Source organism: Haliotis asinina, chromosome 2, assembly GCF_037392515.1.
Source record: "Haliotis asinina isolate JCU_RB_2024 chromosome 2, JCU_Hal_asi_v2, whole genome shotgun sequence".
In the NCBI taxonomy this organism is placed as follows: Eukaryota; Metazoa; Mollusca; class Gastropoda; order Lepetellida; family Haliotidae; genus Haliotis; species Haliotis asinina.
This window is the reverse complement of record NC_090281.1, coordinates 4,493,662-4,507,763: the sequence shown is the minus strand read 5'-3', so window position 1 is coordinate 4,507,763 and position 14,102 is coordinate 4,493,662. Positions and strand designations below refer to the sequence as shown.

Genomic DNA, 14,102 nt, shown 5'->3' with positions numbered 1-14,102 from the left:
CATAGTTGGACTATTTACCTCAAAGCTATTCATAGCTTCAAGTACAGATCATGAGTCTTCAATGGATTTCTACTCATTTGTGAAAGACCCAATAAGGTATCCTGCATTCCAAATGCATTGTTTCTGTATGATGAATATTATAAGTCTTGTGCCATTCATACATATATAATCCCACAACGAAATTCCATAAAAAGCTTGAGAAGCTACTGCATGTCCCTAATGAGTTCCAGCCTCAGACCAGCCACTGGTCAAAGATGGAGGGCTACATTCAAGCATCACCAATATCACAACTTGCACAATTAACACGAACTGCTTTTGAACCCCCCAAGATCGGCAGCAGTGATCTTGGCCCTGGGAGGCCCCGAGATTCCGTTTCGACTCTGTGTAGTGTTGTAGCGTTCCTTGAGGTCATTGAGCGCCTGCAAGAGTTTGGAGTTGGCACTGTCCAATGTGTGGATCCGCCGTTCCTGTGCTTCAATCACTTCTTGTTTCTTTGTAACTATTTTCTGCATCTGTTGCTGCTCATGTTTTAACTCCTCCTCAATTGAGACAAGTCTGCAAAAACAAGTTGAGAAATATTAAATCACATGACAGTTTGTACAAACCATTACATCCTCCAACAGCAATCTATGTATCTAGTGGTGTATGCTCATTCTAACTTTTAATCAGAAAACCTGATGACATTACGTGGAACATGTTGATAGACAAAGTGGCGGCTATGTGTCATCATCATAGTGACATCTAATAAAGTATACAAGTCTGTCTCCTGCAGTTACCAGTAACTCATAGAATGGTTGCTTGGCCGTTTAAGAAGCACTAAGAAACATCCAAGCTATATGGCAGGAGCATGTAATAATTGAGTCCGGACCAGACAACCCAGTGATCAAAAGCAATAGCATAGATCTACAAAACTGAGTCTGACCACCTGATCACATTAACCGCCTATTATGACAAGCATGTATTACAAAAGACCAATTCTAATCGGCATCTTCCCGGCTTACTGATAGAATAAAAGGTCAAGCAGAGTGTACATATTGGCGGAAATGTTTCTAGCCCATCTTACATCTTCCTACATCTGACACAGAAAAGAGAACATTTGTATGGACAGTATGCTCTGTGTCAGGTGACCAGCAACAGGTGGGGTGAACATGTACTGAATAAATAATGTGTTCCTTTCATGGTTTAGGTACAAAGACATTGCAGGTAGCACAGGACTGTATCTCCTCTACATGTATTCCACCATGTGCACCACCCATGAGGATGTGCATTTATTAACAGGGCTGAAAGCAACAAAACTGGTCACCAGGCAATGGTTCGCTTATCCACCATATACAGACAGATTAGCTACATGTGACTGCAGACTACCCAGGTGGTCACCAGGCGATGGTTTGCTGGTCCATTGTGTATAGGCAGACTAGCTACACGTGACAGTGGACTACCCAGGTAGTAACCAGGCGATGGTTTGCCGATCCGCTGTGTATAGGCAGACTAGCTACACGTGACAGTGGACTACCCAGGTAGTAACCAGGTGATGGTTTGCTGATCCGCTGTGTATAGGCAGACTAGCTATACATGAGTCTGGACTAGCAAGGTGGCCGTAGATTTGGTTTTCTAAAAGACTCCTTCGACTCTTCTTTAAGTGCTCAAAAATATGCAGTGGTTTGTTGGTGATCTGAGAGTTCATGCTCCTCTGCTCAGTAACAAAGCGCATTGACACCTACACTACTTCAAAAAACATCTAGATTTATCTAAAGTGTATATTTACATTTGAGACCTGCTGTTAATGATGGCTTGTCTCTGCCCATGTTTCTCTTGTGAAGAAGCTAGTCTACAAAAAATATCTAGAATTATCCAAAGTCTGCAAACCTGCCCGCCTGGGGTACGCTCGTCTAACCAGTGTTTAGTCACCTTCCTATCAGTATTGGATGCATCTCCTGTTGCCACATTTGACAAAAATCAAAAGTGGTACACCTTGTTGTGGGAGAGGATAGACAAGGACATTAGTCTGTGACTTTCAGGTGGTGGGGCAGCCTTATGGTTAAAGCTTTCATTCCTCTCGCTGAAGACCCAGGTTGATTCCCCACAGAGGTACTATGCGTGAAGTCCATTTCTGGTGTCCCCACTGCAATATTGCTGGATTATTGCTAAAAGTGGCGAAAAACTTAACTCCCTCATTCACGCACTGAGACTAGCAGATGGAGAGGTTTATTTGGCAGCAAAGGTAGGTAACTCTGTCAGCATTCAATGGAGACCACTATGATGGCAGGGTTGACTCCCATTCCCATGAATTGAATGAATTCAACCATCACCTCATCTCTTGTGACCACTTCTGCAGAGCCAAATTTGCACATCTAAGGCAGGTATTTCTCAGTAAATTTGTCTAAACATTCAGTAACAGCATGGAAGGAATATAATCTTTCTGTAAGGTGTTTACATGATTATCTCCAAAATATATGTATGACAGTCACAGGGACACCTGCTGATCACAGTAACCTATAGGATTATAAGAGTGTACTTGCATTTCACACCTGTTAATAATGGCCTGCATTTGTCCGTCCTTTTCTTCCTGTTGTTTCTTCATCCTTTCCTCACTCATCTCGAGCCGATGCTGCCACTCGTTGATGAGGTCACGTGTTCCCGCCTCATGGTCCTGAAGTCGGCCTTCGGCTTCTCGCAGCTGCACCTGAGCCTCTTGCAGCTGTGTGCGAAAAACTGCTACATCACTCTCAAACTGTGCACAGAAAACAGACAACTTTTAATTTGATTCAAGACATACTGTTCCCATTAAGAGTAATCTTTCTCAGAATTTGCATCCAACCTATAACATTGCTGAGAAGGCTGGCATGTTAACACTGTAAGTTATCATTTCTAACTTACTAGATGTAATTTCTTAGAGAGGCATTTCAGAAGTTGTATAGATGCTGGAAAACCAAGTTCCATGGATAGTCAACTTCTTTATGGTTGTGAGTGGGATATTTCAGTGTAGGTAGCAACACCATTATCACTTGCTTGATGATGGCATTAGTAACTAGTAACCCCAAAATGTCGCACTCTCTGCAATAAATAAGTTGACTATCCACAGAACTTGGTTTTCCTTTACTGGCTGGAATAACTGCAAATTAATGAAAAGTAACTTTACATTTTAATACTACAGCCTTTATCCAAAACCTAAGGAGACACTTGTTTTGCTGTTTAACACCATACACAGCAATATTCAGCAGCTATATTTTGAAAGCTATAGAAGACAACATTCAACAGCATACCTATAACTTGGACCTTGCTTAAAAGTTATACAAAGATTACTTGACAGAGTCAGGACTCTGCAGATGCGAACATATAAAGGATTTTCCTCCAAAAACATACAACACTTCTAACATGACATCCACACTGTACATGTTGCAAGAATGTGTACCTCTTGTTTGGTGCGTTCCTGCTCTTGTAACTTCCTCTGTACAGAACTGATGCCCATGTGTACAGCACTCTGGGGTGACAGGCGCCGATTGCTCCAAGACAAGGTGTCGTCTCGAGAGAAATTGTGCCCTAGAGAGCCTGAGCTACAAGAGTGAGCAGGGGAACTGTTCTGAGATATCACAGAGTCTGTAGCTGTTCTGCGCAGCTGCTCACTATACTGCTGCTGTTGCAGACAGCCAAAGTCCATGCTGTGGGACAGCTGATATGGTCTAACAGACTGTCGGTCTTTGGGCATAGTGTCATAGTACGAACATGACCTCTCTGGGCGAGGACTGCTGGTTGCTTGCAAGGGACTAGAGCTTCGAGGGCCGAGAGAGAATGATGCTGGGTTATTGCTTGAACTCAACTGAGATCCATTTGTTAGAGGCTTGTCACTTAACGATTCATTACTGGTCGAACTAGAAAGTTGTGAGAGTTTGCGTAATGGGTCATTTGACCGTGAACGTCTTTCCAGTTTGACTGGACTTCTGTGCTTCACCGTGCTCGCTTCGTCATCACTACTGTATGAGTCAGAGCTCGAAACATGACGAATCGAAGGTGGGGTTGATCCACGACTAGACTTCTGCTGATGTTTGTACAGAGGATTAGAGAAGGACAAAGGTTGCATTGGGTAGTGGATGATGGGTGATTTGGTAATCTCCCGACAATATTCTGGCTGATTGGCTGGGTCTACCGGAGAGTTGGATTGGCTGTACCCAAATGATTGATACCCTGACGAGGCAACCGTTGACATCTGGCTGATGGACATCTGGCTGCCATGGGTGATTGGTTCCAGCTCCATCGATGAATTCTGCTGATCCTCGTCCATGAAGGGTATTAAGTCTATATATTCATGGTTTGCAGTAACATTCTCAGCTGCATTCACAATCTGATTCCAAGATTCGTTAACTTTCTGTTCGTTGATTTCACTCTGAGGTCTGACAGACACATTGGCTACTGCACTCCTGTACGAGCGAGAGTACGAGTAGGTATTGTAATGTGTGTAAGTTCCATTACTCCTAGGGACAGTTTCACTGCTGCTGGTTGAGCCAGTGCCACCATTTTGAGCTGCCTTGCGACTGGCAAAGATTGGCAGATCATCGGCACTTTCCCCACATTGTCGGAGCATGTCGCGGAGTACCTCAGTTGGTGAGGTGTTGATCTGACTGCTCGGCGTGCTCATCATGTTGTCGTAGGCTTGACTCTTACGATTGTTCTCTGGTTTTGTCTTGCCGACCTCAGGGTTTTCAAGGGCATTGCTGATTACAAGCAGGTATCCCTCCAAACGTTTCAACTTCAACCTTGTCGCCTGGGGAGTAAGAACAAGGATATAACTATGGACCTGGTCGTAGGAAAAGTACTGTTTTTGACTTTGGACAAAGGGAGACAAGTTACCTTTCAAAACTATCAGAATAGCTTGATCCAGCTCATCAAGTTAAACATCAAGTAAACCTCATTACTTATTGTTATTACAAGAATATCTGTCTCATTGGCAGAACTCACCTCTGGTGCCTTATCAAGATATTCCTTGAGTAAAGTATAAATAATCGAGAGCTCCTTGCCAAGGTCAATGAAGCCATCATATTCCAAGAACTGGTTGCCTCCATCCAGACTCTGTGGAAACAATGTGAGATACTTGTAAGGCAAATGTGCTATACCATACCTAGGATCATTAGGGGGGAATAAAATGTCTGGGTGAGGCAATAAAATACCTCAGCTATCATCTGTGAGTAGCACTGCTTTTTGTGGTGCCATGAATATCAGAACTAGTTCTGAGAAAGTATTACACTTTCATTTAATGATTCTTCAAGCTAAATTTTGCAACTTGTGGTAATACATAAAGTGACTGTCCACCATTGTCATCATCATCATCATCATCATCATCATCATCATCAACAGTGAACAACTTACTGATATTTTCTTGAGGAAGTTCTTCATATTGGTAGCCTCTCTCTCCACAAAACTGTTCATGAACGTCATAAACTCCTCCTTCCCCCCGAACCTGCCAACATAAATGTCCATTAGCTACATAAACATTCTTCTGACAATATATACAGTTTGATAAAAACATCCAAGTTATATCATAAAATGTCTTGGGAACTTTATAATTGTTCGCTTACAAGAAGAGTATATAGACAATGAGAGTGATCCCCTGCTTACTTGGTGAAGTTGGCGAGGGTCTGGATGGTCTTAGCAATGAGGGTGAGGTTCCGAGCTGCACGCTCCTGGGGATACTCTGAAACAACAATTCAAATATTTGAATTGAACTGAATTGTGTGAATCTGTATTCCATGTATTCCTTGGTGTGTCAACTCAACGCGGGAGAAAAGTGATGAATATCTAAACATGTCTACCATGCATTTCAGGGATGCTCCTGACAGACCTTGGCACAGCAAACTACATTACCCTTCTACACCTCTGATGGAACATGTGCTTACCTTGTGTGAGTTTGAAGAGACTAGGAGACAAAATAGCCGGACACAGGAAGCGCAGAAAGATGGAGGCACTGATGAGGTTGTCGCTGAAGTCTTCCTTTCCTCGCTGACGACAGCGATCACGGAAACTCGCAAATACCTCCTTCAGTTCACTGAAAGACATTAAAGACAGCCTCTTAACTCATTGGGAGACAATAGGGTAACTCAACTAAATCACTGGAAGACTCTAAGGTGTTGCAAAGCATAACATCGGTTCGACTCGATGTTACTCAAGTGTATAGACTCCAGGTTAGCAGGAGTGAGGTGTCTGTTCAGGCAGACAGTGGATGTGGTGTGTTACAATAATAGACTCCAGGTTAGGAGGAGTGAGGTGTCTGTTCAGGCAGACAGTGGATGGGGTGTGTATAGACTCCAGGTTAGGAGGAGTGAGGTGTCTGTATGGGCAGACAGTGGATGTGGTGTGTACAGACTCCAGGTTAGGAGGAGTGAGGTGTCTGTTCGGGCAGACAGTGGATGGGGTATGTATAGACTCCAGGTTAGGAGGAGTGAGGTGTCTGTTCGGGCAGACAGTGGATGTGGTGTTTTACAATAATAGACTCCAGGTTAGCAGGAGTGAGGTGTCTGTTCGGGCAGACAGTGGACGTGGTGTGTATAGACTCCAGGTTAGGAGGAGTGAGGTGTCTGTATGGGCAGACAGTGGATGTGGTGTGTACAGACTCCAGGTTAGGAGGAGTGAGGTGTCTGTTCGGGCAGACAGTGGATGGGGTATGTATAGACTCCAGGTTAGGAGGAGTGAGGTGTCTGTTCGGGCAGACAGTGGATGTGGTGTTTTACAATAATAGACTCCAGGTTAGCAGGAGTGAGGTGTCTGTTCGGGCAGACAGTGGACGTGGTGTGTATAGACTCCAGGTTAGGAGGAGTGAGGTGTCTGTTTAGGCAGACAGTGGATGGGGTGTGTATAGACTCCAGGTTAGGAGGAGTGAGGTGTCTGTATGGGCAGACAGTGGATGTGGTGTGTATAGACTCCAGGTTAGCAGGAGTGAGGTGTCTGTTCGGGCAGACAGTGGACGTGGTGTGTATAGACTCCAGGTTAGGAGGAGTGAGGTGTCTGTTCGGGCAGACAGTGGATGTGGTGTGTATAGACTCCAGGTTAGGAGGAGGGAGGTGTCTGTTCGGGCAGACAGTGGATGTGGTATGTACCTGGGGAAGTAGCAGTAGGAGTTGATGATCTTCACCCACGCCATCTGGCTGTACATGTCCAGGTTCTTCTGGTGACACTGCAGCTGGGCGTTGTTCGGCACCTTAGTCGGGTCAACCTCGCAGTCGTCAGGGGTCTCAATGATGGACTTGACGAACTCTCCCAAAGTATCTTGCAGGTACTGGTCATAAAGTACTTAGTGTTAACATTCATTCAGTTCACACACATATTCTTTAGTGACACTTTCAGAAGATGGAAAGTACAATACTGATGAACTTAAGGACAAGAACATCACTAATGTTGACAGTGTGACATTTCAATACAGAATCTTCAACCTTTTTCAAGCACTTAAATAACATGAAGAGGACAGGATATAAATATATTGAATGTAACAAAGAAAACACCATAATTAACATATCTGACTAGGCAGTTAGCTAATCAAAGCCAGTGAGTTGACAAAGGTATAAGAGGTACAAGCCAGAGATGTTCAAACTGATTCATGTTGGGTTACTTGATCATTCTCCATTCTCCGGACTATTATTTGCTAAAAGATATCACTTATGTATGGATTTCATCTATTATGAGTATCACACAAACTCTAATATGTCAAGCCATATCTTCTTCTTTTCAAACATTGAGTTATCTTACACACATTCCTAGTAATTATCTCCCCTTGATCAGGCTGGTAGCCATGGTCAAGGGCTGACATCAACCAGTATACAGTTCAGTGTAATGGCTTATTTAGTATTTGCAAAATTACTCGTCCAAGTTGACTGTGTGCACCTGTGAGGATAAGAACACTCACCTTCTCTCCCACCAGCTTCATGTATGCTTCCATTGCCTTTGTTGCAATACTGTTCCCTCTAAACGTCAGATGTTCATTATCTGGAACACATTTCAAACGTTTCTGCTAGCCAGTGGGTAGGTGTATGATACTAAATTGATGAAAATTACACTGCAGTTTTCAGGAAAATATAGTCATAAACTCTTGAGAGTTCGTAAAAAAAATGTGCTCACCGAGTCGTGCTATTTCAGCCATAACAACATCAGACAGAAAGTTTCTAGCTCGATTGAGCTTCTGCATGATATGTACAAGGGTGGTGGCAAGGTCCTCCTTCTCTCGGACATTCATCAGCGGTTCCACAGCCTCACACAGCTGGCAGTAGTCTGTTGTCAGGTACTGTAACATAGGTCATTTATGATTGCATATTAGTCGGAGTTCTCTGAGTAGCATGCAATCCAGCCCACTTGTAAGACGCTAGAAGGTTCTCTTCCTCCTACTAAGTATCAATCCAGCTCACTTGTAAGACGCTAGAAGGTTCTCTTCCTCCTACTAAGTATCAATCCAGCTCACTTGTAAGACGCTAGAAGGTTCTCTTCCTCCTACTAAGTATCAATCCAGCTCACTTGTAAGACGCTAGAAGGTTCTCTTCCTCCTACTAAGTATCAAACAATGGCTGGATTGAGGCACACTTTAAATAAAGTTATAAGAAGACAACAAGCACATATCAATTCAAAACAAAGCCCTGAACAGTCAGTTGTGGTTATTTATTATCTCCTGTCACACAAAGATTGCGATATAAATAATGTCATTTGTAGGGCTAGTGGACTGTGATGTGGGCTAACAGCAGTTTTACTTAACTAGCCCTCCTGGCCAGTGACTTTTCAAAATTAATTCATACACTGCACCCATCCACCTTTTCTTGACGAATAAAGTTTCTAAACTCAGTCTGAATGTAATCTAGTTGCTCCATGCAGGACAATGTGCCTACCTTGACTAGATCCTGGTACAGCTCTATGGGTAAAATCTGCACAGTCTGATACCGAGCCTTCAGGCGAAGTATGGGCAGATCACTCTTGGTTTCCTTGCCAGCTTTCCCAACAGTGCCCGATGCAGCCGTAAACCTGTATTCACGAGTTCATGTTAGTTACATCATCACGGTCAACTGCCACAACTGTCACAACCATCATCTGCTACAATTGTCAACTATTACAACTGTCAACCTTCAACTGTCAACTGTCAGCTGCCACAACCATCAACTCCCACAACTGTCAACTGTCAAGTGCCACAACTGTCAACTGATACAACTGTCAACTGTTACAACTGTCAACTGTTACAACTGTCAACTGCCACAACTGTCAACTGTTACAACTGTCAACTGTTATATAGCTGCAGGTGTTTGCAATGTAAAGCACTTACATGAATTTCACTTTTGAATGGGAGTCACAATACTAAATTATTGTGGAAACCGCAGTGTCTAAGTGGGTTAGATTGCTGACTGTGTGCTGGTGATTATGTGCTTGACTCTGAGGGTGTGGGTTCGAATCCTGAGTTGGACAAAAGTAATTTAATCTTTATTCTACTGGGAAAGTGTAATCCCAAAATAGGACACATGTCACCCATCTTCACGTACAACAATTGTATCTGATGCATGTTCCTTAATACTTACCACTTCTCTACAAACTGCCGGTTACTGATTTCTGTCACCGGAATATTTATATAACCTGCAAGAGAAAAAGCACAAACTGTAATATTTAAAAATTCTGCAAAGGACATATGTTCATCAATGATTGAAATCCCATCTAAGAATGATATTCCTTCAACTATTTCACAACACCACTGGTAAACACTTGGTTCTGTAGGCTATCCTGGGGCCTGTTCCTCAAAACAACCATAGTCCTGTGACAGTTGTAAGTCAAGGTTAAAATATGGGAGTTACAATCATCTTAGCACTATGATAGCTTTGTGGGACAGGCCCTGGTTTCAGTTTGGAGTGACATGTCTCCCATCACTGTCACTAGTAACTGTGTTTCGATACTGTTTCACCCAGTTTGGATAGATGACAATTTAAAGTATCCTGTCATTAGATTCACATCAAAGATGAAACAGAGACCGGGGACAAGTTAGTTATCCCATTAAAACTGAGATAAGATTCAAACTGGATTACAAGAACAAACTGAACACTGGATCAGTGACTAGATGAATGAGCATTTACTTCTGTCAGTGTCTAACAAATCAAAGATCTGTCTTATTCTACCTGACACCAGGCAAGGTAATGAAGTTTAGACACAGATAGCAAGTCCCCTGTCGCAATAATGAACCAATGTGCCATTACAAACAATAACCTTACACGTCAGACAATTAAAAATATTAAAAGAATTGCATGTTTCATGTCATCGAGTCAAATCATGAATTTACATAACAAAGAAGATATGTTACAAACAGCAATAGCCAGATCAAACACACATTTCCTGTCAATGTTTTCAGTTTTACAACAGCATGAAAAGAGAAACAACAATATAAACAAAGGTGAATATAATCTGACAAACTTTCTCAGCTAACAGATTCTGGACATGACACCTTGTATCCTAGCTGGCTAATTTATCTAACATTCTCATGAAATACCTGGCCATTGTTTGAAGGTGCAAATCGATCAAGTGTTTCAACAAAATTCAAGACCAATTAAAAGTTGACACGGAAATGACACTGAGGTTTGTGAGAGTGAGAAATACCTTGAACAAAATGATTTTACAATATGTCAGGACTTTGGGAGGAAATAACAGTTTGCCAAGTCAACAGTTCCCAGGGTCTGTTTGTGATCAGGAAATTACGAACCCCTACTCGCTGTTAATAGCCAAATATTAACAGATCCGCTAAACCGTGTGGAAAGGTCAGAAACATTATCAGCTTCAGCAAAGGGGTGTTATTCTCAAAACTGGTCAAACTTTCAGCTTATTTGAACTCTTCCAGTCAATAACTGTTACAAGAACATTAGTCACTAGACAGATAGTCTCAACCTCGTCCCCAAGCTTCACAACTGCTACTCTCGGCATCTAGATCAGTCCTGACAACATTCAGTTATAAAATTTAGTCTTCATTCATTTGGTGCACATTTTCAACAACTGGTCTTAATGTGCACAGTAGAAGGTTAATCAATGAATTCCTCTTGCACATGGTAATAAATGTTTGCAGAACATCCCATTAATGACTGTTGATAAGTGCTTGGACCATTTGGGTTTTCCAACTACAGAAAACACCTCTGTACATGCTGCCAGTCTTAGTCTGATGTAAATATCAATCAGATGAACAATCCACATTACAATTCCTAGCGGATGTTTTATTCAAGAGCAGCATTCATTTGAAAATCTCAATTCAGTATGATTGGAACTTGGGCTAATCTGTCTGTTTCTGCCAGTGACTTAATCTGATGAAACATGCAACATACTGTGACAGATATTTGGCTACAGACACAGGTGTATAGCTTCAGACAAAGATTTATGGTTACAGATACAGATGCATGGCTACAGACACAGATATATGGCTGCAGGTATTGATATATATCCGAAGGTAAAGATTATATCAGCAGGTATAGATACATAGCAATGTAACCATCACTTTATGTCCAGCACAGTTCCCTACTTTTCAGCTCAGGTTTAACATCACTGCAACAGGCTACTGGACCACAGTGTCATAGTTCCATAGAAATTACTATATTGGTAAAAGCCATGACGCTGACCAATCAAGACTAAAATGCTGACAAATGATCACTGTAATATCAGTATAACTGGGCACAAGGCTTAGCGCGCACTTGCAACATCAACCTGTCTGCTATCCCTACATGACCTGGGCACAAGGCTTAGCGCGCACTTGCAACATCAACCTGTCTGCTATCCCTACATGACCTGGGCACAAGGCTTAGCGTGCACTTGCAACATCAACCTGTCTGCTATCCCTACATGACCTGGGCACAAGGCATAGCGCACACTTGCAACATCAACCTGTCTGCTATCCCTACATGACCTGGGCACAAGGCTTAGCGCGCACTTGCAACATCAACCTGTCTGCTATCCCTACATGACCTGGGCACAAGGCATAGCGCACACTTGCAACATCAACCTGTCTGCTATCCCTACATGACCTGGGCACAAGGCTTAGCGCGCACTTGCAACATCAACCTGTCTGCTATCCCTACATGACCTGGGCACAAGGCTTAGCGCGCACTTGCAACATCAACCTGTCTGCTATCCCTACATGACCTGGGCACAAGGCATAGCGCACACTTGCAACATCAACCTGTCTGCTATCCCTACATGACCTGGGCACAAGGCTTAGCGCGCACTTGCAACATCAACCTGTCTGCTATCCCTACATGACCTGGGCACAAGGCTTAGCGCGCACTTGCAACATCAACCTGTCTGCTATCCCTACATGACCTGGGCACAAGGCATAGCGCACACTTGCAACATCAACCTGTCTGCTAACCCTACATGACCTGGGCACAAGGCTTAGCGCGCACTTGCAACATCAACCTGTCTGCTAACCCTACATGACCTGGGCACAAGGCTTAGCACACACTTGCAACATCAACCTGTCTGCTATCCCTACATGACCTGGGCACAAGGCTTAGCGCGCACTTGCAACATCAACCTGTCTGCTATCCCTAATTGACCTGGGCACAAGGCTTAGCACACACTTGCAACATCAACCTGTCTGCTATCCCTACATGACCTGGGCACAAGGCATAGCGCACACTTGCAACATCAACCTGTCTGCTATCCCTACATGACCTGGGCACAAGGCTTAGCGCGCACTTGCAACATCAACCTGTCTGCTATCCCTACATGACCTGGGCACAAGGCTTAGCACACACTTGCAACATCAACCTGTCTGCTATCCCTACATGACCTGGGCACAAGGCTTAGCACACACTTGCAACATCAACCTGTCTGCTATCCCTACATGACCTGGGCACAAGGCTTAGCACACACTTGCAACATCAACCTGTCTGCTATCCCTACATGACAGTTGCATTTAGCACTCTTACATAAAGGAACACCAGAAATGGGCTTTACACACTGCATCCATGTGGGGAATCGAACCCGTTCCTTCAGCGTGATGAGCAAACACTTAAACCATAGGTTCCCCTCTGTCCCTTCCCCCCAAGTGGATATCCTAGGGTGCAGGAAGACATCAATATACCAGGCCTGAATCAACAGTTTACTTACCGACTAGAGTGTTTTTATCTTTCTTTTTCTTCCGGTCTGCCTCCCGGAACAAGTTGACAGTGATGAACTCCACTGGTGGCAGATTACTGCAAAATAAAAACATTGCAACTCCATCTGTTTGATAGGCTAAACAAGTGTTTGCATTTATGTTTTCATAAACTTGAAATCAACAGGTGAAACCTTCAAACACACTACTGTTTCCTGATAATGGAACGTGGAAGGGCATTTATGGCATTACTGCACTGAACAATTTCACTCATTTCATATTGTTGTGTTCAGTAAAAATTTCTGTTATAAATGAGTAACTTGTAAAGTTATCATTGCTGTCTATTAGCAAATTGACTTTAGAGAGTTATAAATGTAAATAATTGGATTTCTAACTTTGTGTTAAACTGCAACATGCATTTACACTGTGCACAAACTGTCTTTGGACCAGAAAAACCTGTGATCCATATAAACAGCACTGACACGATTCCATCACTATGTAACACGGACTACACTCACTTGAACTCAAAGTGTTCCCCCCAGAAGAGCATGTCATTCTTGGGTTTACTGGATGTCCGGGCGTACAACGTCTTGTCCAGCAAAATCTCACAGAAATACCTGCAAACAAACACTCAAACTAGGACACAAACAAACTGAGTAAAGTCACAAAAGCAAACATAAAACTCAAAGTCCAGTTACTTCTGTTAAGAGGCATAAAGGACTTTCTGATTCTATGTATATGTGAGGTTAGGGATTGCTGGGGTCAGGGGCTAGTGCTTGGGTAGTCTCTCTGATTCAGCAGATGTGTGGGGTAGGGTGTTGAGGGGAAGGTGTGTGGGGAGGAGAGTTAGGGTGCTGGCTTGGGGGGCTGCTAGGCTCAGGAAGTGACATTTCAGTGTAGATGCATGTGATAAAGATGTTGGCATGTACATCAAGATGTTGCTTATATCGGATTAAAGAAGTTATACATCTACAGAACTATCTCTCGTTTCTTTGATTCAGACTAGATAAGGAGGATGGGGGTGATG

At 43.2% G+C, this 14,102-nt stretch overlaps 1 protein-coding gene across 8 annotated transcripts in view; it reads right to left on the bottom strand.

The window, feature by feature from the left end:
• Nucleotides 1-210: 210 nt before the first annotated feature.
• Nucleotides 211-14,102, bottom strand: part of LOC137273155 (ras GTPase-activating protein nGAP-like) — a 226,051-nt gene continuing 212,159 nt past the window's right edge. For 4 of the 8 annotated variants that reach the window (XM_067805637.1, XM_067805635.1, XM_067805636.1 and 1 more), the window contains 14 exons: nucleotides 13,594-13,692; nucleotides 13,090-13,175; nucleotides 9,534-9,588; nucleotides 8,856-8,988; nucleotides 8,101-8,263; nucleotides 7,889-7,968; nucleotides 7,086-7,264; nucleotides 5,889-6,037; nucleotides 5,611-5,686; nucleotides 5,362-5,452; nucleotides 4,954-5,064; nucleotides 3,413-4,759; nucleotides 2,529-2,731; nucleotides 213-555 (listed from right to left, as the gene is read on the bottom strand). In XM_067805637.1, coding sequence (XP_067661738.1) covers nucleotides 300-555; nucleotides 2,529-2,731; nucleotides 3,413-4,759; nucleotides 4,954-5,064; nucleotides 5,362-5,452; nucleotides 5,611-5,686; nucleotides 5,889-6,037; nucleotides 7,086-7,264; nucleotides 7,889-7,968; nucleotides 8,101-8,263; nucleotides 8,856-8,988; nucleotides 9,534-9,588; nucleotides 13,090-13,175; nucleotides 13,594-13,692 — 3,028 coding nt within the window. In that variant the 3' untranslated portion in view covers nucleotides 213-299. Of the gene's footprint in view, nucleotides 556-2,528; nucleotides 2,732-3,412; nucleotides 4,760-4,953; nucleotides 5,065-5,361; nucleotides 5,453-5,610; nucleotides 5,687-5,888; nucleotides 6,038-7,085; nucleotides 7,265-7,888; nucleotides 7,969-8,100; nucleotides 8,264-8,855; nucleotides 8,989-9,533; nucleotides 9,589-13,089; nucleotides 13,176-13,593; nucleotides 13,693-14,102 lie in introns of all 8 variants that reach the window. The other 4 variants (XM_067805634.1, XM_067805633.1, XM_067805639.1 and 1 more) reach the window with 2 other exon arrangements.